Source organism: Kogia breviceps, chromosome 8 (genome assembly GCF_026419965.1).
Source record: "Kogia breviceps isolate mKogBre1 chromosome 8, mKogBre1 haplotype 1, whole genome shotgun sequence".
Taxonomy (NCBI): Eukaryota; Metazoa; Chordata; class Mammalia; order Artiodactyla; family Physeteridae; genus Kogia; species Kogia breviceps.
In genome coordinates this window covers 41,560,162-41,586,697 of record NC_081317.1, presented here as the reverse complement: position 1 = coordinate 41,586,697, position 26,536 = coordinate 41,560,162, and the positions used below count along the sequence as shown (strand labels likewise).

The 26,536-nt window shown below is 54.1% G+C and overlaps 2 protein-coding genes across 5 annotated transcripts in view; both read right to left on the bottom strand.

Moving 5' to 3' along the window:
* CNTFR (ciliary neurotrophic factor receptor) overlaps positions 1 to 5,496 on the bottom strand; it is a 39,135-nt gene extending 33,639 nt beyond the window's left edge. Inside the window, exon 1 of one of the 2 annotated variants that reach the window (XM_059072799.2) lies at positions 5,413 to 5,496. The gene's annotated coding sequence lies outside the window, so the exon portion shown is untranslated. Of the gene's footprint in view, positions 1 to 4,441; positions 4,629 to 5,412 lie in introns of those variants that run through there. The other variant, XM_059072797.2, reaches the window with a different exon arrangement.
* Positions 5,497 to 23,440: 17,944 nt separating this feature from the next.
* On the bottom strand, positions 23,441 to 25,137 carry RPP25L (ribonuclease P/MRP subunit p25 like). Of its 3 annotated transcripts, none has more exons than XM_059071232.2 (2): positions 25,054 to 25,137; positions 23,441 to 24,255 (listed from the first exon to the last, which is right to left on the bottom strand). In XM_059071232.2, the coding sequence occupies exon 2, from the start codon at positions 24,223 to 24,225 to the stop codon at positions 23,734 to 23,736; it is 492 nt and encodes a 163-aa protein (XP_058927215.1). In that variant the 5' UTR covers positions 24,226 to 24,255; positions 25,054 to 25,137; the 3' UTR covers positions 23,441 to 23,733. The 3 variants fall into 3 exon arrangements, with proteins under 3 accessions (XP_058927215.1, XP_066897392.1, XP_066897393.1); XM_067041291.1 differs by having other exon boundaries at positions 24,627 to 25,116; XM_067041292.1 differs by having other exon boundaries at positions 25,016 to 25,078.
* Between the last annotated feature and the right edge of the window lie 1,399 nt (positions 25,138 to 26,536).

Genomic DNA, 26,536 nt, shown 5'->3' with positions numbered 1-26,536 from the left:
GGAAGAAACTGCCTATCCTTTGCACTCCTTCTCTGAAGGCAGGGAAGTCCTTCCTTTAGTCTAGCTGCAAATCACTCAGGGGTCCTTTGAGCCAAACAGGGTTATACAACAGAGGCTGTTGGGTCTCAAGCCACAAACCTGAGAGTGCCCTCTCCCCATGGTCTGTCCCACTCAATGGTCATTCCTCAACATTTCTTGAGCACCTAATCCCTGCCAGGTACTGTGCCAGGAGTTAGGGACACGGTCATGCCCACCAACAGCACTCAGTCTGGCAGGAGAGAAAAAGATTCATTATTTACTCAGCAGTGCCCTCCCACTGTGTACCTGGTCTGTGCCCAGGGCAGGGTGGGTGGGTGGTAAGCAAAGCAGACCCCAGTCCCTAGGTCCCAGAGTTCACAGGCAATTACTATGCAGCCCTGGTGAGTATTGTGAAGAGGAAGTACAGGTAACGTATGGTGGGGCATGCTGACTTCTTTCAGGACTGAGGATGCTTCAGTCCATTCCTAAACCCCAGGACGGGCCCTTGGACTGCCCAGAAGTCGCCACCATAGTCTAACTTCAGTTCCTTCCACTGTAGCTCCAGCCCCAGCTTCTGGGAGCTGGTTCCCCACAGCAGCAGGGTCTAACTCTTCCCCACATCTGCCCCAGCTCTTCCTCCCACTCCTTGGCTCTGGTGACCCCCAACCCAGCATGCTCTGTGCTTTGGGGGTTCTCTTTGCCCTCTGCAGAGGTAAAGGGGGGTGACGACCTCAGGGCTCTCAGCCCACAGGGACCACTAGGCTTCCCAGCCCCTCCCCACAGGAAGCCAGGAGCCAGGGTGGGTGTGGTCACCCTGGGCCACAGGAGTTTACACAGCTGAGGTCTCCACCACTCCCTCCAACCCCACAGCGGGTCTCTCTCTTCTCAGCCTCCTTGTTCTCTGGGACGCCCACCCCTCCCAACCAGACACACAGGATTCCCCCCCCAAGCCATCTGCATTTCAAAGAAAATATGCTCCATCTGTTTCCCATTCATTTACACTTCAGCTAGCCATGGGGGGCAGAGCAGGGCGCTTGCCTTCGAGCCCCCCACCCCCATAGGGGGGCTGGAGAGCACGTGTCCCCCTCTGGGACAAGGAGCAGTTACAGCCTAGCCATCTGAGCCTGAGGGCCAGGTCCCTACTTCGTGGGCTCCCAAGGGGTGCTCATGTACCTCAGCAGCCCCGCCCACTGGCCTCCACAGTGGGAAGGTATATAAAGCCCCGGGCAGTGTCTCCAAGGCAGGTGAAGTCCTAAGGTTGGTTGCAACCTGACCTAATTGCCCCCCCCCCCCCAGGGCTATTGCTGTTGTGGGAAGAAGCAGAGTGGAGAATGCTGGGCATACCCTGGAGACAGGCTAAGGGCTCAGGCATTCCAGGAGACACTGTGAGATATAACATAACTTGGTCCAACCCCTTTCCAGCCAGGGCAGAGGAGAGAGAAGCAGGTGGGTTCCAGTCCAGTCTTCTCCTCCAGCCACCTTCTCACCACACATCTGGGGCTACCATCTCCCTTAGAATCAGAGATTCACCATCCTGGAAAGGTCAAAGGAGCCAGAGAGGTCTACCCCTCAGCAAGTCAATCTTCACACCTCTCTCAACCTAAGGATGATTGGGATGGGGGAGATGTCTTGGGAGGACATGAATCTCATTTCCCCATACCTGACCCTATCACAGGAAGGGTACCCAAAACTATTTAAGGGGGATGTGCATGTACATGGGGAACTCTAAGGGTACATGTTACCCCTGTACCAAAAAAGCCACTCAACCTGCCTGCTGTGAGAGCCTAGTCTCCTCTGGAAGAAAAGGCAGAAAAATTTAACTGGGTCAGCGTTTCCCACGGCCCTCTCCAACAGCCCACAACCCAAGTAAGAGACGTGACCAAACATGCATCTCCTCCCCTCCCCACCTTTGGGGAGGACAGATCTTGTTCCTGTCCCCAACTGCCCTGAGATACACCATAAGCATGAGTGTAGTTAACTATGAGTTCTAAGTTCCACTGGGAGTGTGAACACAATCCTAACGTGGGTTTGAATGTGAGCCCCAGATGGAAGCGTAACTGTGTGTGATTCTAAGTGTGAACTTAGAATCATGTGAATTCACGTGGGGCTCCCATGTGAATATGAAAGCCTCAAGGTGCAAGCATGAGTCTGAGTGTGACCACTAGGGCCCTAGTGTGGGTCTGAGCACAAGCCCCAGGATGGAAGCAAGTTTAATGTAATTGACAGGGATGTCAATCTGAGTGTGAACTCCAAGATGCAAGCACAGGTTTGACTGCGAATGTAGGTCCCAGTGTGCATGTGACTGTAAGCCCCAGGACGGAAGTATGAGTCTGTGAACCCCAGGATTCGCAAACAAGTCAGTATAGGCATCAGAGACCTAGTGTTCATCTGAATGTGAGCTACGTTTCCCCATGTGAGTTTGAGTGTGAGCACTGGGGTCCCTTTGTAAGTCTGGGTCCCTAAGTGATCCCAGGATGGAAGGGAAAACCTTGCATGTCCTAGTGGGAATCTGAGGGTGAACTGATGTGAGCATGAGTGTATCAACCCCAGTGTCCTACGTGAGTCCTTGAGTTCAAATGTGGGCCCCAGGTTCTCCATGTGAGTCTGAGTGTGAGCCTCAGAATGTGTGAATCTGAGAAAGCTCCAGGGTCTTAGTGTGAGTCCCAGTGTGAGCCCTAGGACTCCAGTGTGTTCTGAGCATGGGCTCTAGGTCTCAATGTTAGCCTATGAGCCTCAGGACAGAAATGTGAATCTAAAGTGTGAGCCTAGAGTCCCAATGTGAGTCTGAGTGTAAACTACAGGACTGAAGTGTATCACTGGATATGACAAGAACATAAGTGTGAATCTCAGTGCAAGTCCATTGTCCTGGTGTAATTCTTGGTGCGAGTCCATATGAGTTTAAGTGTCCCAGTGTGAAGCTGAGGATGAATTCCAGAGCCCCTAGAAGTCTTGAGTGTGAACTTTAAATTCCTACTTTTCACATAAGACTCAGGGTCCCAGTTGGAGTATTAACTGTGATGGAGTGTGAGCCTTGGCTGCACGTCACCGATCCTGACCAGGAGCCCTAAGAACCAGTCCAGAAGATTGGTGTGGGTTTTGGCAGTGGAGTAGGGATGCGCAGTTTATTGAGACACAGCCCCCTCCACCCGCCAAGCCCCGGCTAGCCCTACAGCCGTAGGAATATCCAATTGTTCAAGTCCCACCACCCCCATACTTGCATTGGTACACCATCACACCCAGAGTTAGACACACAAAAATGCACTCAGTGTGTCAGACCCCCTGGACAAACAGCAGTTACAGATGCACAAACACACCCAGCATTTCATACTCCCACCACTTCAGTGATTACAGCCACACGAATACCCTAGGGAAACAGACACAAATATACCAAGTATTACAGGCAACACAACTAGTGTTGCAGACACACTCCTACAGCGGCATGCAGACACACACCCAGTGTTGCAGACAAGCTGCCAGACACACAGACACACACAGAGGCTTCTCAAAGAGAGAGACTAGACGGAAAGAGAAAGAAAATCCTGAATTTTCAACAAGGCGTGAAATAGTCCTACCCGCCTGAAGCTACTGAAGGGGGGAGGGGGCCTAGGGAGCGCAAGAGGAGAGGCTCAGGAGAGGAGAGGAGGCGAGGAGGAGAGCTGTCCGTCTGGTGACCTCCCCGCGGCCCAGCCCCCACGCACGGGGAGATACACTCCTCCGAGCAACACAGGGATACCCAGGCCGGCTCATGTAGAGCCGCACTGTGGGAGACACACACCGGCAGACTCACAAAGAGACGGGGATACACCACAGGCGGACCCACACGGACACACAACACAGAAACACTTACAAAGAGATACTGGAGGAGACCCACTAAATGGAGATACATCCAGGCAGACTCACGAGAAAACCACAGGCGGGCTCACGCTGACACACACACACACACACACAAGCAGATTCACACGGACACACATACACTGGCAGACGCGCAACCGTCCATTCACACCCCTGGGCGCTTTGAAGTCCAGATTTCTGCTGGAGAAAGAAGCCGCCTCTGGGCGCGCGGGGGTCACTGCGACCCCCCAGCTCCGGAATTTTCCCAGACCCTGCGCGCGCTGCTGAGCGGTGAGGGAGAACAGGGAGGCTAGGGCAGTTGGCCCCTGCCACCTCCCGCCAGCCGATTGTCCGCCCCCCCTCCCACCACGCCCAACCCCCGGCGCGCCCGGACGTGGGGGGCAGCTTCTCCTGCGCCCCCGCCCCCGAGTTTACGGGCAAAGTTTCCCGTGAACTTTCCTGTCCCCCTCCCCCCCGGTCTCGGGCCCATGCACGTCCCCTCCCTCTTCCCGCGCGCACGAGGGCCGCGGGTCTGTAGGTCAGTCGGAGGGTTTGAGGGTCCAGCCGCGCGCGGTCCGCGCTGGGTACTCACCGCGCCCTCGAGCCGCCGGGGCTCCGCGCCTCGACCTTCGACCGCTCCCGGCAGGGAGCGAGGCAGGGAGCACGGAGCTAGCACCGCTGCCAGACCCCGCCGCCGAGCCCCGCGCCGCGCCGGCTGGAGCCGCCGCGTCCGCTGCCGCCGCCGCCGCCCGCTCTGCACCGGCTCCCCGGCGCTCGGCGGCTTTAACCCCCCCCATCCTCCTCCCTCCCTCGCGCGCTCCCTCCCTCCTTCCCTCGCCCATGTGACCGCGGGCGCCCGCTCGGCCGCGCGCGCCCTCGCTCCCCTCCCCCTCCCGCCTGGTCTCCCCGCGCCTCCACGGCCGCGCGCCACGACCCTCTCCCGGCCACGGCCCCCGCGTGCCCCCGTCTTGGCACGCTCCCGCGCCTGGCACGCGCGGCCCGCTCTCGCGGGCACACTCATCCTGCGTAGGCCTGTGAGCCCCCGCTCCCATTAGCCTTGTGCTGGCACGCACCCTCCCCCCCGCGGGCACACTCGCTCGCACTGGCACGCTTGGCCCCCTCGCATTCGCCCTCTCTCGGGAACGCCTTCCAGACTGCTGTAGTCCCCGCGCTTCATGTGTAGCCCCGACCGCGGGTCTCAAAAACGCGCACGCACACACACCCACACCCACTCCCACTCCGCTGGATCCCCCAGGGCCGCTGGGCGCGCACCCAGTCCCCCCAGGTCGCTCATTGACACTCACTCGCTCACTCAGCCTTGTCCAGGTCTCCGCTGCGCACACTCCCGCACGTTCAGGCCCTGAATGCCTCGCAACGACACCCTGGCACACCCCGGGCCAACTCTCGGGGTCCTCCCGCCGGCATCTCCGTGAGAAGAGCGCGAGCCAGAGCCCCCAGGCCCCACTTTGGGCAGGGTAGGCCATAGGTCTCCGCGCCTCCCCTCTTCCTATCGCCCCCCAACAACGACCCCACCCCACACCCCGCCCAGGCACAGACACTTACATCCCTCGCGCTGAAGGAAGGAGGCTATTTGCTCGCATGACCCAGCATGGTCCAGGCTGGGAACCTAGGCCCTCGCCTCCCACCAAGTCTCCGGTGACACGCCACAACTACCCTCTCCTTCTTCACCCCACCCCCCACCCCTGGACACACGGCCTGAGGAGTGACCGCTAATGGGATGCGGGGCGTAGGGAGGGTGCGCCCTTTATGCCTGGACCTGCAGTGCCGGAGCGCGTGTGCCAGAGTTTGGCGCTGGAGGTTCACCCCTCGACTTTCCCTTCGCAGCCTGGGCCTCTGAGGGGCGGGTGTGCTCACTTCACTGGCCCCCGCGCCTCCGGTCTGGCTATTACATGGGGGATTAAGGTTAGACAACCTGACTCCTTCTGAGGCCACAGGAGAGCGCAACAGAAAGGGTGAATGCCAGCGGCGGAGAACGAGTGGCCCGCCCCCATTCCCACCCCACGGATTTTTCACCTGACCTTTGACCCATAATCCCTGCTCCTAGCCCCTCCCGGGAGCTGCGCAAGGCTTGGGGGCGGGGAGCCGGGAAGGAAATATCTCGCTGCTTCCTCACACCCTTCCCTAGTAGGCTGCCCAGAGCGCCCGGGCCCTTTCCCAACAAATGCCTCAGGGACTCCCATTGCAGAGGAAAAACCTTCTTCCCGCCACTGCCCGGGCTTTTCACTTTCACTTCCGTGGCCGCAGAATCCCCGCAGTGCAACCGGCAGGGGTCAGTCGGGGCTGTGGCTCAGAGAGAGCCGGCAGGGGCTTTAGGGACACACAGAGAAATAGTGGCGCCCAGCTGAGATCCAGCTCACCCCCACCCACAGTAGGTGGCCTTTATCTGGTCTCTCCGGGCCCGGAGCTTCCAAGTACCCAGGCCGCGGGCGGGGACGAGGTGGTGGGGGCACCGGGAAGGAATAGAGACGGTACGACAGAATCTGTGTTGCGGGGGGGGGGGGGGCGGAATTACCCCTCCCCTGGCGCCGAAACTAGGCCTGGGAGAGGTTGGGTTCTGGGGCGGGGGACCCTTCCCCTCGAGGCGCCGACGGGCGTCGAGATCTGCGGGTGGGCTGACTTGACCTCCGGATCCCCCCCGTGTCCTGGATTCAGCCTCTTTCTGCCAGGTTGAGAGCAGTGGGGAGTTCCGCCCCGGACCAACGTCACCTCTCCACCTGGGGACGCCTGGGCTGCCGTCGGCAGTGCCCAGGTCCGCGGGTGCTGGGGCAGGGTCCGTACAGGGCAACCGGGGTCTGGCAGCCGGATAAATCGGTGTGTCAGAGGATTAGCTAGGACCAGAGGCGCACGTCGGACCGGATCCCGGCGTCGGTCGATCTCTAGCTTCTCCCGGCTCAGTACCCGGCGGCCGCGCCCGCTTCTCCAGGGCCGCAGCGACACCCGGCGGGCAGTGCGAGACGCGCGTTCTCTCTCAAGCTGCGGCTCCAACAGAGAGGCAGCGCCCACCTACTGAGCAACCGGGTTGCGGCCCCTCTCTCCCTCCCGCCGCTACCGCCTGGTCCAAAAGCGATTCTCCTTGCATCTCAGCTGGGGCAACAGATTACTCGTGGGTTTCTGCTCCTGCTGGCTCCAATACTGTATCTGCACATGAGCTTCTGAGCTTTCTAAGCTTCCGTGTTGAACCCTCCTGGACCCCATTTCCCTGGGGCGAAGCCAAGCCTCGCTGGCGGCTCTTCAAAGCCTTGCAAGAACTGGCCCTGTCTCCTCTCCAGCTTTATTAAGCGCCCCTATCCCCAGTATCCCCAGCTCTGCACCAGCCCCCCTCTGTCTCATGGCACCCCTATCCTTAAGCCAGACCCCATTTCGCTGACACCCTCTCCAAGCCCTACCCCATCTTTAATCCTGGAAGGCCTTGGGAAATTGGGGAGGGGGGAGGTTCCCCTTGACTTTGTAAAACTCCCTGGAATTTTATACCCACCATGAAAGACGTTTAGCTCCACCCTGGCAAGTGACCTTAACTTGAACCACCTCCCACCCCCCTTCCCCAGAAGATAACTGTGCCATCCCAAGCCTTTGGGTAGCAAGGACCCTTCCCCATTCCCTCTGTCCTCAAGGAAAGAAAGCCCCCACCCCACCTACCTTTTCCAGTACTCCTTTGGGAAATGGTGTTTATTTCTAACCTGCTATACCATCAGAAAGGTCCACCGTGAGGTACATACCTGGCTACCCAACATCACAAACACTCACACAGAGCCTCTATCTCTACCTACAAATGCCAGACATAGGCTTCCCTGGTGGCGCAGTGGTTAAGAATCCACCTGTGAACGCAGGAGACACAGATTCGAGCCCTGGTCCGGGAAGATCCCACATGCCGCAGAGCAACTAAGCCAGCGCGCCACAACTACTGAGCCTGCACTCTAGAGCCCGCGAGCCACAACTACTGCACCTGCATGCCACAGCTACTGAAGCCCGCGCACCTAGAGCCTGTGCTCTGCAACAAGAGAAGCCACCGCAATGAGAAGTCCCTGCACTGCGATGAAAAGTACCCCCCGCTTGCTGCAACTAGAGCAAAGCCCATGGGCAGCAACAAAGACCCGACGCAGGGCTTCCCTGGTGGCGCAGTGGTTGACGGTCCACCTGTCGATGCAGGGGACACGGGTTCGTGCCCTGGTCCGGGAAGATCCCACATGCCGCGGAGCGGCTGGGCCCGTGTCCGGAGCCTGTGCTCCGCAACAGGAGAGGCCACAACAGTGAGAGGCCCGCGTACAGCAAAAAACAAACAAACAAACAAAAAAAAACAAAAACCCAATGCAGCCAAAAATAAAATAAATTTTAAAAAAAATGCCAGACACACATTATGTAAAGTCACACACCTGGCCTCAGGGTCAAACTTGTATATTGAACATCACTATGGCACACTGGGAGTCAGGGACCCCTGCTTGGGGCTGGGGGTTAGAGGTCTCAGAAGGGCGGGACTCCCCGAATCACGCACTTATACACCATACCACACACAGACACAGTCACCCACACAATCATGTACTCAGTCACACCGCGTGTCACACAGGCACACACACAGTCACACACGCTCTCAATCACACAGAGTCCCACACTGGGGTTTGGCGGGTCCGGGCGGGCTCCAGGAGGCGGTTACATAAACGCCCCCACAGCCCCCCTCCTCGCTCCCCCTCACCCCCCTCCTGCTTCCTCACGCAGTGCCAGCGCCCGGGGCTGCTTGGCTGAAGCCCGGGAACAGCTCGGCCTCGAAGAGGCTCCAGGCGCCGAGAAACCTGATCCGACACAGCCCCAGGCTGAGCCAGGGAGGGGGACCCAGAGCACGCCCCCCAACACACTCAGGGTCCAGCTCAGCCCCCCAGAGACGATTCACCCACATCCTGGGACAGCATCTAGGCCCCACTTACAACATCCCCTGCAGACGCCCTTCTGGAATCCTGTCATCTGTATCGCCACCTGAGTGTGCCCTCAACCCTCCAATCTCTGGCACCAGAAAAGGGCAAAGATCCCCTAAAGGTAGAGAATGGGTGAGAGCTGAAGCCATAATGTTGGTGCCTAAATATTCAGCCTGGAATCGCTGAATACTCCAGGAGTTCTCTGGAGCCATCTCCTCTTCCTCACTGGGGTTCTCTAAAGCCACTGAGAGATAGAAATGCTTTCACTCCTGCTCCAGAACCCCTCAGATTTGTTGCCTACCGATCCCAACATATTCTATCAGAATTCTAAATTATCTGGATAGGGACTTCCCTGGTAGTTCAGTGGTTAAGACTCCATGCTCCCAATGCAGGGGGCCTGGTTTTGATCCCTGGTCAGGGAACTAGATCCCACATGCTGCAACTAAGACCCGGAGCAGACAAATAAATAAATTTTAAAAATAAAAAATAAATAAATAAATAATCTGGATAGGTCCAAGGCCCCCCTCCCTCTCTTTGATATCCTTCCTTCCTCCTTAGTTGGAAGTTCTAACTCCAGTCTAACCCCAGTTCCTCCTGTTTTGCTAAGAAGAAAGTTTGAGGGCAACCTGAGACATTGGGAATGAAATCCCTGAAAGGAGGAAGGATTAAGGCTCAGGAAGCTCCTGAAAGTCAGGAGTCTAAGAGAAGGGGAGAGACTGTCTGTGACACCCCCCAACCCAGCATAACCCTCACCCCACTCTGCAGCCCAGACTCAATTTTTCACAATAGCTTTTGAGTATCTGCCTGGGCTGCCCAGGCCCAGGCAGAAAGGGAATTTCCCCCTATGTTCTCTGTTAATGAACAAAACATTTCATGTTGAAATTCCTCCTCTGCCTCCAGCCCAGTGTCTCCAGGGCCCCCCAGCCTGACCAAGCAGGGGTACCACTAAGAGGTGAGTAACAGAGTAGGGGGCAGCTCCCAGGGGAAGTGTAATTTACATTGAGGGGGCATCTTTTTCATAAATAATTAGGGTGGCTTTTTTTCACTTTTGGCTAAAATCAACCACTCCTGTGGCTGCTTCCCAGAAAGGGCGGCGGGAGGGCAGCCGGAGCTGTCCCAAAGCCCAGGACATGGCCCCCCTCCCCTGGGCGAGGAGCCTTCCCCAAGTTGTTTTCCTGGTCTCTTCCTCTCGGATTTATTATTATTATTATTATTAATCACATTTTCCATCTGCAGGCTCAGTCTAGACCCCCTCCCCCTGGGGTCAGGGCTGGACAGAGGGAGGAGGAGCCGTCTCCAGGAGGATGAGTTGGGGATAAGATGGGCAGTGACCCCTGGTCTTGGCTGACCTGAAAGAGGTTGTCAGTGGCACGTCACAGATCACACCTTCACCACCCTGGTATATAAAAGGATGTTAATCAGTACAAGTGGAGTGAATGAATGAACAGGTGTCCAGCTTTCACAGCACCCAGCTGGTGCTGGAAGGAAAAGCCCCCAGGGTCCTTCCCCTTATGCTACAGACAGGCAAACAGCTCAGAGAGGGGGAGTCACCTGCCCAGAGTCATACAGCAAGTTAGTGCCAGAGCCAGAACAGGACCCCAGGAATGCTGATGGCTCCTCCATTCATCAGGCAGTCAATAAATATGTATTGAGCACATAGCATATGCCAGGCATTGATCTAAGAGATGGTATATAGCAATGAACCAAACAGACAAAAATCCCTTCCCTCTCAAGGATGTGGAGCAACTAAAACTCCACACACTGTTGGTGGGTGTATAAGTTGTTAACAACCACTTTGGAACACTGTTCGGCAGGATCTACTAAGCTAAACATATGTATAGCCTATGACCCAGCAATTCCTCTCCTAGATATATACCCAAAAGAAATTATTGTGTATGTTCACCAAGAGTGTTCTTAGTAGCTTTATTCATTATAACCTCAAACCGGAAACAACCAAATGAATGAATAGATTGCGATATAGTTACAGCAATGGAAAAGGACCAGCTATAGCTACACACAACAAAAATGGATAAAGCTCCCAGCCGAATGTTGAGAAAGGAAAAAATAAGAGAACCAAACACAAAAGAGTATGCATTGAATGATTTCATTTATATAAAGCTGAAGAACAGGCAAAACTCATTAATGGTGATAGAAGCTGGAATTGCAGTTACCTTTGTTGGGGGAGGTTTCCAAGAATGTACATACATATGTCAAAATTTAAGTTGTGCCCTTAAGATTTGTGTGCTTTACTGTTTACTTTTTGCCTAAAAAAAAAAAAAAAAGTTTAAAAATCTCCTGCCCTCATGAGACTCACGTTCTAGTCAGGGAAGATGGATACTAAAAAAATTGGTAAGTATTTAGTTTGTCCATGTGACAGTGCCGTGTCTGACTCCACAGGCCCCTCAGGGAAGAGATGACAGCCTAAATGTCACCTAAGAGAAGCCTAGACTAAGCCCCTCTGCCCTCCCCCAGAGTGCCATACTCTTTTTTCCTTAGAGCAGTTAGTGCGATGTTCACCTACCTAGTTACTTGTGTGGCACCTGTGAGCTCCATGAGGGCAGCCCTGTGGCCTCCACCTCCAGGCACCTAGAGCTGGGTCTGGCACAGAACAGGCGCTCCTGCCATGTGAAATAGGTCTAAATAAATGCTGAATGAGTGAATGAATGAATGATGCAAGCAGGATCTGGGGGAGTAGAGTCCCAAGATACAGGGGAGGGAGCCTATCTGAATGGGTCACAGCCTTGAGGGATGGGAAACAGGGTTTGGTATCGGGTTTTTTTGCTTTTTTTGGTTTTTTTTGCGGTATGCGGGCCTCCCACTGTTGTGGCCTCTCCTGCTGCGGAGCACAGGCTCCGGACACACAGGCTCTGGACACACAGGCTCAGCGGCCATGGCTCTCAGGCCCAGCCGCTCCACAGCATGTGGGATCTTCCCGGACCAGGGCACAAACCCGTGTCCCCTGCATCAGCAGGTGGATTCACAACCACTGCGCCACCAGGGAAGCCCCAGGGTTTGGTATCGAGTAAGTGTTTAAGCAGAAACCTAGAAGGCAGGAGGATGAGGCATCCTGAGTGGCTCAGAGACCACATCCTGAAGTGCCTTTGGTGCCAAGGTCACACAGGCCTGGGAAGGCATAAAGTATGTGAGGAACAGAACCAGATTTGCCTTCTAGTGAGAAAGTTGAGTCTGCTGGTAGAGGGTGGTGAGAAAGGCTAAGGCTAGAGGTGGGACAGCTGGGGAGGAGGTGTTTGCAGTGACCCATGGGAGAGAGACCTCCAGCCTGATCGGGTCAGGGCCATGGGGCTGAAGAGATGGTACAGGGCTTTGGGGGAGGGAGGGTGGGCACTCATATTCATCTTCTTCATCTGCTCCCATGGCCCCTGGAGGCACCCCCATGTTGCCCTATACACAGAGAACAGGACCCCTGGACACTCAGTCCAGGGTCGGCTCTCCCAAGGCCCCTCACCCCAGGTGATCCAAGCTCCGAGCTGTCTGGAAAGAGAAGCAGATTGTCAGGTAGGGGGTAGAGGATCCAGAGGTGTTGGAGAGAGAGGGACAGGGGAGGAAAGGGAAACTAGGGGTTAGCAGCTCTGTGTGTCAGAAGATGGGAGCAAGAACACAGACTTACACAATCACAGATGAAGTTTTTCACCTCGTGTTGCAAAAAATTGCATGAAACTAATTCCCTGCTCAGAAACACAAAGTCCCTCCCTCCCTCCCTCTCTCTCCCCATCCCCGTGAGCCCGGATTTCCCTCACCTTCCATTCTTCATGGGGGAAGCACATGTCTTTAAAGGACTGTCCCCATACAGTGCCAGTGCACCTTGATCTCTGCCGCTGTAGAGCTGCCTCCCTGATAAGAAGGCTGGGATTTCCAAACCAGACTGAGGGCCATGTGGCCCCGAGACTGGCTCCCTCCCTTCATCTCCCACAGCTCCATTCCTGGACACCCTGTGATTCCCTGGGGCGGAGAAACTTCCCCCCAGAAACTCAACTGTGGTGATTCAGAAGACAGAGAAAGATTAGAGATTTGGAGACTGAATGCCAGAGACACCAAGCCCCAGGGAAACAGACAGAGGCAGCAGAGGAGTTCAAGAGGGAAAATTGAGTTAAATTCAGCTCAACAGCCATTTATTAGCACCTACTGTGTGCCAGGCCCAGAGGGAACACTGTGTACAAAAACACGGAGGACTCCCAGGTTTTTGGCATGAGTGGCTGGGAGATGATTGTGCCATTCACAGACCTGGAGAGGGGATTGGGGCTTGACATGGCCGGCTGAAGCGTCTGTGGGATGACAGCCAGCAGGGGTGAGGATGGGGAGGGCAGAGAAGTTGAGAGAGGGCGGGCGCTGGAGGCATGCAGTCTCTGTTTCACAGCTCCCAGGGCCCTCTACCCTGGCTCATGCAGGTTGCACAGACATTCATCAACATCTCAGACTGACCTGAGCACTATGAGGGTGCTGGAAGATGACAAGATAGATCAGGCAGCAGGAAAAGGGAATGACGAGGGGGAGGGGAGGAGAAAATTGAGGCTGAAACCCTGGGAAGCATGATTAAAAGACAGAGAGGGCAGGGAAGGGGTTAGCTCCAGAAGCAGAAGGAGAGCCAGGAGTTAGGGTTGTCAGGGGACCAAAAAGGAGTCTGGTGAGGCTAAGAAAGAGCCCTGGACTTTAGCAGCCGGGAGTGGGATGAGGCCAGCGGGGCCAAGCTGGTGCTATGGAGCTGGCTGATGTAGCCCCTCCACAGGGGCCTGTGAGCGGAGGGTGGGGCCCCCCTTCCCCAGCTTCCCTGCTGTCCCGGAGCCCTACTTGGTCCGGCACCTCTCAGCCAAGTGCAGGGGAAGAAGAGGATGGAAAAGCTCCCCTGCCTCCAGACTTCCATACTGGAGTCCCTAGTTTCTGGTCTTCTCAGAAGGGTCCTGAGCCTTCTTGAGCTCGGGAGCCCACAGAAGTCAGGGAGCCCTGGGGACCCTGGGGGTAATTGAAACCAGGGCTAAGACATTAGAAACCATAACGCTGACTCCCCAGCTCCCCCAGGATAGCTCCTGATTTCCTTCTTGCCAGATCCTCCCTGCTGCTGACAGCTCAGCCCTCTAGGTCCTCAGCAGCTGGGCCGATGATTCTCTTCCCCATACCAACAAGAAAGGGCATCCAACCAGAAGGCAACAAAGGCCAGCCCTTGGGGACCTCCTCTCTGTGCTCAGACAACCTCAGTGTATACTAGGCTAACCCCCCATATCAAAGCATCCCCAAATTCTAATCTTGATCTCTTACTGCAAAAGCTATCGTAGGGGGCTGAAGTAAGACAATGGGAAGGATTTCTCAATAGTGAAAGAAAAGAGAGAGGTAGAGATGTGGGGCAGAAGTGCCTCTCAACTAGCAGCTGCTCCACAAGGACGGGAGAAAGAAAGGAGTCTTCAGGCCTGGGCCCCACCAGAGCCAGGTGTTGGCTGGGCTGGATGTGAAGTAGGAGCAGGGCAGGCTGCACCCTAGAGAGGCAGGGAGAAGGAAGGTCCAATAAGTCCTGTGGCCCGGAGTTCCCCTTCTATCTCTCTCCCTGCTCTGATGTCTCTCTCTGCCGCAGTCCTTATCTCTGACAACAAGGACAGGAAGCCGCCCGCATGTTTGCTGGCCTGATGGGAAGGCCCTCGCCCTGCACAGCTGCCTGATGTTTCCAGGATTCCCAAATTCCCTGGGAGTCCTGCTGTGGGAATCTGTCTCCACCTGTCTCTAAGTCAGCCTCTCTCCTTGGCTCTTCAGAGGGACTGAAGGGATCAAATACTTACTCCACCACTTACTGGCTTTGTGGCCTCAGGCAAGTGACTTAATGTCTCTGTGCCTCAATTACCTCAGGAGTGAAATGGGATCATAATCATTCCTAATGCCTAAGACTGTTGTGAATATTCAAATGAGATAATCCAGTCAAGTGATAAGCACCAGCCTGGTGGGTACTAGAGCCCCCTCTGGCTTTGGCTTCTCCCCATCCCTGTCTCTGTGTCTCCTCCTCTGTCAATCTTTCTCTCCATCTAGTAGGTACCTCATTCTCTGTCTCTCAGTCTTTGTCTCTCCACCTTTCTCCTGACCCCTTGTCCTCTCCCCGTGTCCAGCTCTGCCTGCAGCACCCCAGACAACCCTGTTTGACCCTGCTCCAAGCCAGGTTGGCACAACTGACCCAGGTCGAGTGGGGTGGGGTGTCCAGGGAGGTTTTAAATTCACACATGGAATTCCTGGCAGCAGGATCGCGCCTGGGCCTGAACGTGGGTGAATCACAGTTAGTGGGAAGAGTGATTGTGTCTGTATCCTTTCTGGAGGGGCAGGATTGCTGCGGGCTCAGCCTGGCAGCCTCTTGGAGGAGGGGGGACTTGCCCTGACTGCTCTGGCCACCCCTGCACTTGGGCCTAAGCCAGATCCGCCATATCTAGAGCCTGCTGGGAGGTAAGGCAAGCTGCCCAGAGCCCAGCACCAAAAGGGGAAGCCCTCTACCTCTACATAGGGTGGTCTACCTGCCCTCAAAACACTCTGGCCCTCCCTCACCCCAAGTCCTGTTCTGAGCTTCCCATACCCGAATTCCAAACCCTGTATGGAGGCATGTCTCTGTCTCTCTTAACCTTGATCCATGACTCTTGCACCCCCAAACTGAGGCCACCAGGGATAGGAAACTGGGGGTTGAAGAGTCTAGGTTCCTCACTTGGACCAAAGAGCCCCTTCTTGCAGGGGCAGGGATACAAAAAGTCCAGATGTCACTTCTATATCACTGTTTATCTGTGAAGGCAGAAGGCACCTGTGAAATTGGTATTCTATAAACATAAACCAAATGAAGGAGAGGCAAACAAAGGACCCCAAACAGGGAACTGGACGGCTGAGGCTGCAGCAGGCAGGAGCATGGATAGGCTGTGGAAAGGCTGCTGTTTGACTCTGTGGCTCAGCAAGGAGTCTTCTCTGGGGGCCAGGATTGGTCTCAACTAGCCCCAGACGCCCCCGTACCTGGGGCCCCACCAGACCCCTCACGTCAGCCCTTGGGCAGAGGGCCAGATGGGTGAACCACTAAGACTTGTCTCTCAATTCCCTATTCCCAGCACATCATTGCCTCAAGGTGCCCACCAGCTTCAAGGAGAGAGAGCTGTGGCTACAGATCCAGAGAGGGAGAAACACAAGTAAGGGTCACACAGTAGGCAGAGGCTGGGAGCCTTGGTGTCCTGGCAGTCAGCCTGGGTCTGTCACGGGGATCCTGCGGCAACACTGTGACAGGGGCCAGACCAAAAACAGGATTTTATGTGGGGAGAGCGCCTAGGAATCCTTGAACATGTGGGCAGCTGGGCCAGGGGTGGAGCATCCCATCAGGGAAGGGCAGATGTGCAGCTTCCTGTCCTTCCCATCAGATGGAGACGAGCATTGGGATAAGAGTTTCAGAGAGACAGAGCAAAAGAGGAGAGAACCTGGGAGAGAGACCAAGAAATAGACACAGAGTCAGACACAAAAATAGAGATGCAGAGAAATAAAGATATGAGTCAGAGACACAGAGAGAGGGAGACGCAGAAGGAGGGAGAGCTATGGAATTAAAGACACAGAGACAAAGATAGGGAGAGACATGGAGTAAGAGAGAAACAGCGTCTCAGAGTCATAGAGCAACTGTGACATGGAGTCAACAATATACAGACACAGACACTCAGAGACTAGGAGACAGAAAGGAAAAACAGTTAGGAGGGAGAAGTAGAGATGGAGAAGACAGAGACAGAAATATAGAGAGAGGCAGAGAGATGGAGAGAGAGCAAGGCAAAGGGAGACAGACTGAGACAGAGAATGAGATTAAAACAGCAGGAATGGGGAAAGCAGGCGAAGAGGAGAGTCTCCTGGTCTCCAGTCTCTCCAGCCTGGTCTCCCTAGGGTTTGGACCCCCCACTTGCTATTCTTTGGTTTCCATAGCAACAGGGAGGGCAGCATCAAATTTGCACATACATTTACATCCTTTCTATCTGCATAATTCAACAGGTTCCGTGCATATTCATGAGACTGTGAATGAAGGTGACTCTCTCAATCCCTGCTCAAAACCTGGCTGTGGCGCCCCCTGCTTGCAGTACACGGTCATGGCTCCAGGCCCAACCTCGCAGGCCCTGACCCGTCCCTGCCAGACCCTGCTAACGACATCCCCCCTGCTCCCCAAACACCCCGCTGTACTTCCCTACCGCCAGACCTTTCCTCAGGTGATGCCCCTGTGCTTTCTAGGGATGCCCTTCCCTCAGCATCAGTCCTGCCGACAGTACACATGCATGCACTTGCACACACACTCACTCACACATACGCACATGAACTCTGGTGGAGGGGACATGGCAGCGAGTGACAAGTGCTCACCCTGGCTCCCTGGTGGAGGAGGCCCCTCAGTCACACTCCCATCTGGAGTCAAAGAAGAAGGTGCATGACGGGATCACACTCAGAGGGGCTGGCGTGTATGCTGAGCTGAAGGCTACAGATCTACCAACAGAGAGGGACCTAGGACATTGAGGCCTCCACATGGAAACTGACAGACCTGGTTCCAGCCAGAATAACCAGAGGAGCTAGGAAAGAGCCCAAAGGAGTCTCAGGAACAGAAGGGCTGAGGTGGCTCAAATGGCAGGGGAGAGGCTGCCTAGGGCCAAGAACCCTTTCAAAGTGCCAAGCCTTGAAAGCTTTTGTGGGCTGGGAGGGGCTTCTCCAGGGCCTTCTCCAGCCATATTTTTGGCTTCACCATCTCCCCCTGGATCCCTACAGCAGCCTCCCCACTGCTCTCCCTGCCCTGTGTCCCCATCCACTTTCCACACTGTAAGCAGCCAGAGCTCCCTCTGAAACATCAATCTGATATCCCACATCACTCCTTCCTTATCGCCTTCAGAGATCTCCATCACTTTCAAGAAAAAGTGCAAGCTCCTTGGCTAGGCACTCAGGCCTTTCCAGTCCAGCACCCCACCCTCCTCTGAGCCTCATTCCTCATCATACTCCCTGCTTTGAACTTCATGTTCCAGTGATCATCTCTAAACTCTTCTCACCTCTATGCCTTAGCTCATGCCTGCCCTTCACCCCGAATGTCCTTTCCACTTTTCTTCCAGCTTTTTATTTTTTTTGGTCCGTGCCCGCATGCAGGATCTCAGTTCCCCCAACAGGGGATGGAACCGGCACCCCCTGCATTGGAAGAACGGAGTCTTAACCAATGGACCACCAGGGAAGTCAAACTCTTATTCAAGATTCAACACAGGCATTACCTCCTTCTCTTTGAAGCTTTGCCTGCCCCTAAGGACTGGACGAGGGATTCTGAACTCCTGAAATCTAATGAACTTCCCTAATTTCTATACTTACCACACCAATAATGAAATCACCTATATATATGGTTTATAGCCCTCATGGGGCTGGAACTTCCGAGCCCAGTGACTATATTTGTCACATTACGGGTGATAATTAGTTACTTGTTGAATAACTTAGAGGTCACTAAGCCTATTGAAGGCCAAATTTCAAGCCACTACTACCCTGTATCCCAACTCTGCACAGACCCTACAAAGGGAAGGGATGGGCCATTTCTTTGCAAATGCTGTCATCTTGTGGACAGACTCAGAAGTGCAGCCAGACATCACCTGGGAGTGATGATGCCTTATAGCATCAGGCCTGATCCCTGAGTTCCAGGCAAATAGAGGGGAGTGAGGAGGTAGGCCCTGAAGACGGAGTGCCACTGGCGTCCTCTAAACAATCTTGATGAGTTCTAAGCAGACAGAATGGCAAGAGCAAAGGCTCAGAGGCAGAAAAATCTCATGGCAAGTGGGAAGAGTGAGGAGTTAGTGTGGCCAGAGCCCAGAGTCCAAGGGGACCAAGCCAAAGATAGACTGTGGCATGTAAGTGACCAATAAAGGGGGTCCTTTAAGGCCATCCAATGAATGAATTTGGATCTTGTCTTCTAATCTGGGCATGGAGAGACTAAGGGAGCAAAAGAATGACAGATGTGGGTATGGCCCAGAGGCTTAGCCACACACTTGGAGACTCAATATTCACTCACTTATTAAATACTTATGGGGCACCTACTATGTGCCAAGCAATGTTCAACATCCATAGGTTATATCACTGAACAAAACAAAGATTCCTGCCCATTTGGAATTTACATTCTCATCAGAAGGAGACAGACAATAAACAAAAACATTAAAGAAGTAAATTATATTTGAAAGAAAGAGAGAGAGAGAGAAAGAAAGAAAGAAAGAAAGAAAGAAAGAAAGAAAGAAAGAAAGAAAGAAAGAAAGAAAGAAAGAAAGAAAGAAAGAAAGAAAGAAAGAAAGAAAGAAAAAAAGAAAGAATAGCAAGCAAGCAGGGTAAGGGAGATCAGAAGTACTTGACTGCAGTTTTGTTTTTTGTTTTTGTTTTTCGGTATGCGGGCCTCTCACTGTCGTGGCCTCTCCCGTTGTGGAGCGCAGGCTCCAGACGCGCAGGCTCAGTGGCCAGGGCTCATGGGCCACGAGCCCGTGTCCCCTGCATCGGCAGGCAGATTCTCAACCACTGCGCCACCAGGGAAGCCCTTGACTGCAGTTTTAAGTGGAGTGGTCAAAGTAGCCCTCGTTGAGGTGACATTTGAGCAAAGACTTAAAGGAGGGAGGGAGACAGCCATGCAGGTATCTGGCAGAAGGGCATTCTAAACAAAGGGAACAGCCACTGGCTTGGTTTGGACAGTTCAGAGGGGAGTGAAGCAGGGAGACCAGCAAGGAGACTGTTTTAAGACAATGATGGGCACAAATCAGCAACAGCTGTGGGAATGGAGAGAGACCTAGGAAGCAAAAACAGCCATTCTATCCTGGCTGCTCTGCGCCTCCTCCACACACTGTCCTCCCTAGCCTCTTAATTCCTCAACCTCATCTTCAGTGACTTTCCCTCCAGGCCACCCAACTATCTACTCTCATGCCCACTAGCAAGTCCTGTCAGCTCCTAAAACTCTCAAATTCACTGACTCCATTTCATTCTTCAGCTGTTATGTGTTGAATTGCATCCCTCCATAAAAATACATTGAAGTCCTAAGCCCTAGTACATCAGAATGTAACCCTATCTGAAAATAGGATCTTTACAGAGCTAAGCAAGTTAAAATGAGGTCATTGGGATGGGCCCTAATCCAATATGACCAGCATCCTTATAAAAAGGAGAAATTTGGACACAGAAACAGACACAAAGGGAAGACAGTGTGAAGATGGATGACTGGAGTAATGCATCCAAAAGCCAAGAAGGCCAAAGGCTGCTGGCGAACCAGAAGCTAGGAAGAGTCAAGGAAAGATTCCCCTGCAGGTTTCAGAGGGAAATGGCTCTGACACCTTGACTTTGGACTTCTAGTCTCCCAAACTGTGAGACAGTACAGTTGGTGGTACTTTGTTATGGGAGTCCTAGAAACTGGTACAGCTATGATACCCTATCCCAGTTCTCTCATCCACTCCACCTCACCCCACCCTACCCCACCCATTTTCATGGGGTCTAGGCCACTGACCCCTGCCCCCTCCTTCTATCTTCACTTCTTTCCTGACCCAGTTTGGATTCCTTGGGCCTTCACAACATACTCTTTCTTGCTAGTCTCCTCACTATTCTTCCATCATTTCTGCCCGTCTTAACCTAGTCTAGAAGAATGCAACAGTGCTTCCTCTGAGTCTTCCACTTGTCCCGTGGGTGCTGCTGGAGCGCACACACCCTGACTGATATTACAAGTTCATGGTCATCAGCCTCAACTGGGCTTTTAGCCCTGACTGGTCATCCTCCTGTATCTCCCTAGGTATCTTTCCCAATTGCAACAACTATCTCACCAGCCTCCTTGCTCTACTCTCAGCAGCAGAGCTGGACTCCTGCTTCAAGAGATTAAAAGCCTTCTGAACTCTGAATTCTCTTATGTCCCACCTTTACCTCTTCACCCATCTGCATGCATAGCCATCTTCAACTCCTTCCCTCCTGTTCCAGGGAGTCTGCTCTCCTCTTCCCTTTGTGACGGCCATACCTCCATGCTCCAAGGCCCACTCCCTTTCATCTCCCCCAGGAGCCTCACTCTGAGTTAGCCATAATCTCCTGCACCTTTAATCCATTTCCCTATTGGCTTCCCCATCAGCCTACAAACAAGTCTCTGCTAATTCATTAAACAAATAGATAAAACTCTCTCTGTATCCCACAGTCACCTCTCCCCTCCCATCACAATACAGTTTCTTGAAAAAGCTATCTCCACTTCCTTACCTTTTCTAAGAGATTACGGAAGAAGAAGCCATACTACAGTGAATTAAGGAGAAAGTGGAAGTAGAGAAATTGAATCAGCAATTATACGTAACTCTTATACTCCCTCCCTCCTAAGCTTGGTCAGGCTTTCTGACTCTAAAGGCCTCACCTCTCTCTGGCTCCCTCCCTGCAATTCCTCCTCTAGACCCCAACTAGACCCTGTAGAGGTCAAGCAGAGAAAAGGCCCCAGAACCTAGCCATCTCTCCCTCAGCCTGTGTCCTATCTCCTGATTCTCTGAACTGCAGATACTGTTCTTCACAAGGGATTTTGACCCCAGCTCAGTTTCCCTCCACACTACCCCTGACATCACCCTGGAGACCCCAGGTGGTGCCTGGGGTCAGCTGCCCAATTGGGAGCCCATCCTAGGACTCCCAGAGCTTGTGATGCCACCTAACTGAATCATTCCCTCAACACAGGTCACTATGTTTATTCCATTGATCATTCTACCTGGCCACAGCAGGCTAGGTCAGGATGGGAGGCTGAGCCAAAGATCAATAGTCTGCAAGAAGCCTAGTCCCAAAGCGCTGGGGACCAATGATACTCAGAAAGTTGTTGATGGTAGAAGACACTCAGGTGGAGATGCTCAGCGAAAAGGCACTATGCAGAAGCTGGGTGGGAAGAAAAACTCTGAATTAGCCACAAAGAGAATGGGGAGAAGTCACACAGTTGCTGGCAGCAAGACACCAAAGTCATGACCACAGCCTCAAGGAGCGTGTTAGATGCTTCATGACCCTCTGCAGTTGAGAGGCCCAGCTGGGCAGCTGCTGAGAGGGTTTCCTGTCTCTCCTAATATCCCCTGAATCTCCACCATCCAACCCTCCACTCTGGGCAACTTACCTTAGAAAGCAAAAGATGCAGTGTTCAAAGTTTTGACCACAGCCTGCTGGCCCTGTGGTCCCCTCATCCCTGCTCTAAACCCCTATTTGCCCTATCCCCTCAGCCTATCACTTCAACACTCAAACTGCTGTGCCCACCCTGCCACATGGGCCCAGAAGAGCCCAAACTTTGTGCTTTCCTGGTGACTGGACACCCAGGCTACTGGACACAATGGAGAAGACCTTAAAATCCAGTGGGAGACCCAATTCACTCAACTCGTCACTGAATCTACTACTGCCCACAATCCTGTACCTCACTGGCTACCACTGCAATCCTCACCACTCTCCTCAGGCCCCTGACCTGACCATGGTGAACCTGAGAGTCTATGGCCTCTTGATGAGAGAGAAAAGGAACAGCAAGGGATAATAAGGAAAGGATGAGACCAGAAGGGAAAATGTGGGACTGAGGTTATGTTTTTAAGGAAAAAGCGTATTTGTAAGCTGAGTCATTAATAATGAGAGCAATTAACATTTACAGTCATCCTTTAGTATCCTCAGGGAATTGGTTCCAGGAGCCCCCATGGATTTTTTTTTTACCAAAATGTTTAAGTTCCTTATATGAAATGATGTAGTACAGTCAACCCTCTGTATCCACGAGTTCTGCATCCATAGATATGGAGGGCTGAGTGTATACATGCCCAGGTGGTATCTAAGAATCATATGTATATTCCTACATTTACTCCTCATAACAAGCCTATGAGGTAAGCACTGTATCTTTTTTCATGGATGAGAACACTAAGGCACAGAGCAGTTACTTGCTAGTAAGTGGCAAAACCAGAATTCAAATCCAGGCATCCTGGTGCCCAAGACCGTGATTTTAACCACTATACTACAATACAGGCATACTTCAGAGATATTTTGGGTTCAGTTCCAGACCACCTCAATAAACTGAAGATCTCAATAAAGCGAGTCACATGAATTTTTTGGTTTCCCAGTGCTTACAAAAGTTATGTTTACACTATACTGTAGTCTATTAAGAGTGCAATAGCATCATGTCTAAAAAAAATGTACATACCTCAATTTAGAAATATTTTATTGCTACAAAATGCAAACCATCACCTGAGCCTTCAGTGCGTTACAGTAGTAACATCAAAGATCACTGATCATAGGTCATTATAACAAATATTATAACAATGAAAAAGTTTGAAATATTGTGAGAATTACCGAAATGTGACAGAGATACGAAATGAGCAAACGCTGCTGGAAAAATGGCACTGACAGACTTGTTCAATGCAGGCTTGCCACAAACATTCACTTTGTAAAAAATACAGCATCTGCAATGTGCAATAAAACGAGGTATATGCTGCAGATGGAGAAAAATGTCTGACCTGGCAGAGTCCTTAAACCAGCCCAAAGCAGGAAGCAGACAGCCACCCAGGGGTCTAGACACAGTCAGGTTACTGCTTGAGGCTTCTTACCGACTCTAGATCCTCCCAGCACCAACCTGAGCCTACCCTTCCTGTCTCTAGCCTGTGAGCTCCCGGGGATTAAGGGCAGGGACACCCACTCCCTTAATCCCACCTCCACACAGCAGGCCAAGCAGAGGCTCATCAGACGAATGGGCAGAACCTTTATTTCCTAACCCACTCCTTGGACCTCTGTCAGAAGGTAGATCAGAGGCACTGTAGGTAGAAGGCAATCCAGAACCCGGCAGAGACTCCACACCTGTCACTCTTCATAGCAGTCCCTTTCCACAAGCCAGAGGGAAGTGGAAGCAGGACAGGGAGGCCCACTTCTGTAGACTCAAGTCTTGTTGGGGGTGTTGAGCAGTTACAGAGACTTCTCAAAGAAGGCCCAGCCATCCTAGACATTCAGGCCTGGAGAACAGCTTGCCAGCAGGTCTTCAAAACCGGGTGTCTCGAGCCCTTCTTCGGGGTCGGGGGCCAGAGCTGGAGGTAGGTGTGGGGCCCAAGCCAGGGGGTGCCCCTGGGGGCTGGTAGCCACACTCACTGGGGTCCAGTGGATCTCGGCTGAGCAGTACCCATACCGCAGGCACATGGCGGCGTACCGTGAGGGGATCTAGGCCTGCGTCGGGTGAGGTTGGCACCCAGCTGTCCTCGGTCTGCAGGAAGCGCAGCTTGGTAAGCTGGTGCAGGCCTGGTACCCGCCGTTTGACAATCTCAGCACAGCTGACAGCCTTGCCTGCAGCCCGGCCAGAACCTGAGAACACCACATGCCGAGCACTGCCGCCCTCCAACCGCCCCAGCGCCAGGCCCAGCAGGTTGCGGATTTTGCTGCCATCTCGGACCCGCATCTCCAGGGTATCAGGCGGTAGCTGGGGCATCGGGGAAGGTGCTGGGAGTTCCACAGAGCCAGCCTTCCGGTAGTGCTCCATCCGGCTGCTGTCGTGTCTGAATCTTGCCCACTGCAGGGAAGTGTCAGAGGAATGCTAGGCAGAGTGCCCTGGGCCACCCCCCATCCCGGCTCTCTAGGACGTAGGCCCACTCCTCATCCCAGATTTCCCAGAAACAGGACCATATGCCCTCATCCCCAAGACAGCGGGCCACGCCTGCCTCACCCTGGGAGGGGGCTGTACCCCATTCCTCTGGACAGGGCCATAAACCTCCCCCGACCCCAGAGTCCCTACGACAGGACCAAATTCCCCAAACGCTGGCCAAGCCCCCTCATCCCAAGCTCCCTAGCACTGGGAATGAACTTCCCTCATCTGGGGCTCCTGGGGACGGAGCCCGGGCCCTCCCCTGAGCCTCCCTGAGAACAAGGCTGAGTGCTCCTCACCCTGGGCTCTCCAAGGGGTGACAGGGACAAGGCGCCTCACTTCGTGCCCCCAGAGGACAGGGCCAAGCCCCTACGCCACAAGCTCGCCGACACAGAGCCAAGAGCCCTCATCCAAAAGCTCCTCAAAAATATAAGTGACCCCCTCCCGCACTCCGGGACCCTTAGAACAGGGCCGAGCACCCCTCACCCGGAGATTCCCAGGGTCGATCCCCCCAACCCAGGTCACTCAGACACTCAGGAACAGGGGCTTGACGCCGAAGGCCGCTCGAGCTAACCCTGGGGTCGAGTTAGCCGGCGGCCGGCTCGTTGGTCCCCACCGCCACGGGCCGCCCTCAGTGCCCGACAGGCCGCAGCGGCCCAGCAGCCGACCTCCCCTCTCCTCCCCGTACCTCCAGGAGCCCCCACCCCACTGGGCTCCTACTCTCACCACCACAGCCGAACACTCCTCAAGCTCGATCCGAAGCCAAGATGGCGCCCCCGGGAGCGCGCCGAGACCGCGGGGCCGCGCACGCAGGACGGGGCGGGGCCTGAGGGGCGGGGCCTGAGGGGCGGGGCCTGAGGGGCGGGGACCCCGGCGCCTCCGCCCGCAAACCGAGAGGTAGGGGGACGCCGCCGAGTGAGCTGGGCCAGGACACGCGCGGACCCCGAGCACTCGGGCTGTCTCAGCTGTTCAGCCCCGGGCAAGGAGCACTCCTATTGGGGAGGAGAGAGCCCTGCGGAGGAAAGGAGCGGCCGTCGGAGGAGTCCCGCGTCCGAAGGATGCGGAGGATTTGGCCCTTAGAAGATGACAGGGCGAGCGTTACCCGTTGAGCACACCGAAGCAGCAAAGGTGGAGCAGCGGAAGAGGTGCCGTTTGAAGTGGCCGCTGCTGCGGGGGCGAGAGCATTGGTCAGCGAGTTTTGAGTTTGGACCTCACCCCGTGGGCACTGGCGAACCACGGTGGGGTTTTCATCAGGAGCAAGTCAAACCAGTTCGTGTGCACAGCGCACTGTGGCTGCAGCACGGGCGGGCCGCAACCGCTGGTGACTCCTGCCAGCAAACTCCCGGGGGCATGTCCACGGAGATTCGTACGTTGCTCCGCGTATAATAAGCGCTGAAATATTTGTTATAAATCATTTGTTGAAAGAATGAACCAGAGAAACAGCAGTGGGAATGGGGAAAAGTAGATTAAGTTGGAAGATACCAGGAGGCAGATTTGACGGCTGTTCGGGCGAAGGAGGGAAGAGTCTAGGATGACTCTCAGTTTCAGACGTGCTGAATTTGAGATGCCATTGAGACCGTGCTGGTTGGGCTGGTGGGCAGGCCAGATGGAAAGGGGCCTGGAGCCACAGCAGTCCCTGAGACCACAAGGGGGCAGCAAACACTTGGTGGAGCGAGGGACCATCAGTTTCTATGCTCTTTAACATACTCTCCTTTCCAACCGTACCACCGCCCCCCACGGCCCACCCCCCAAAAGCCCCCTGCATCCAAACGTCTTTTAGTCTCCCCTTCTCGGCTAATAGCACCAAGTAGGCTCCCAAGAGAGAAACGTAAAGGCTCCCCTCTGCATTTGCACATGTTGCTCCCTTGGCTCTCTTTAAAACCCTGCATGTCATCCTCCAGGGCTGCTTCTCACATTCCTTTTTCTTCTGTGCCCCCAAAGAACCCTGGTGCCACCTGTCCCTCCCCTTTTCCTTGACTGTCTCCTCAGCTAGCCTATATAGGGCAGGAATCAGGTGGACCCTACCTGTGTCCTCCCCTCCTGGTATGGCATCTGACATTTAGAGTGTACTTGGTAAATGCGGGATAAATGGATACATAAACGAATGTTCCACTCACATCAAGCAAATGAGAGCATTCATCCTGAGAGCTCTACCTCTCCCGGAAAGCCAGACTAGGACGAGTATAGCTCTCAGTCCAACCAGTAGGAA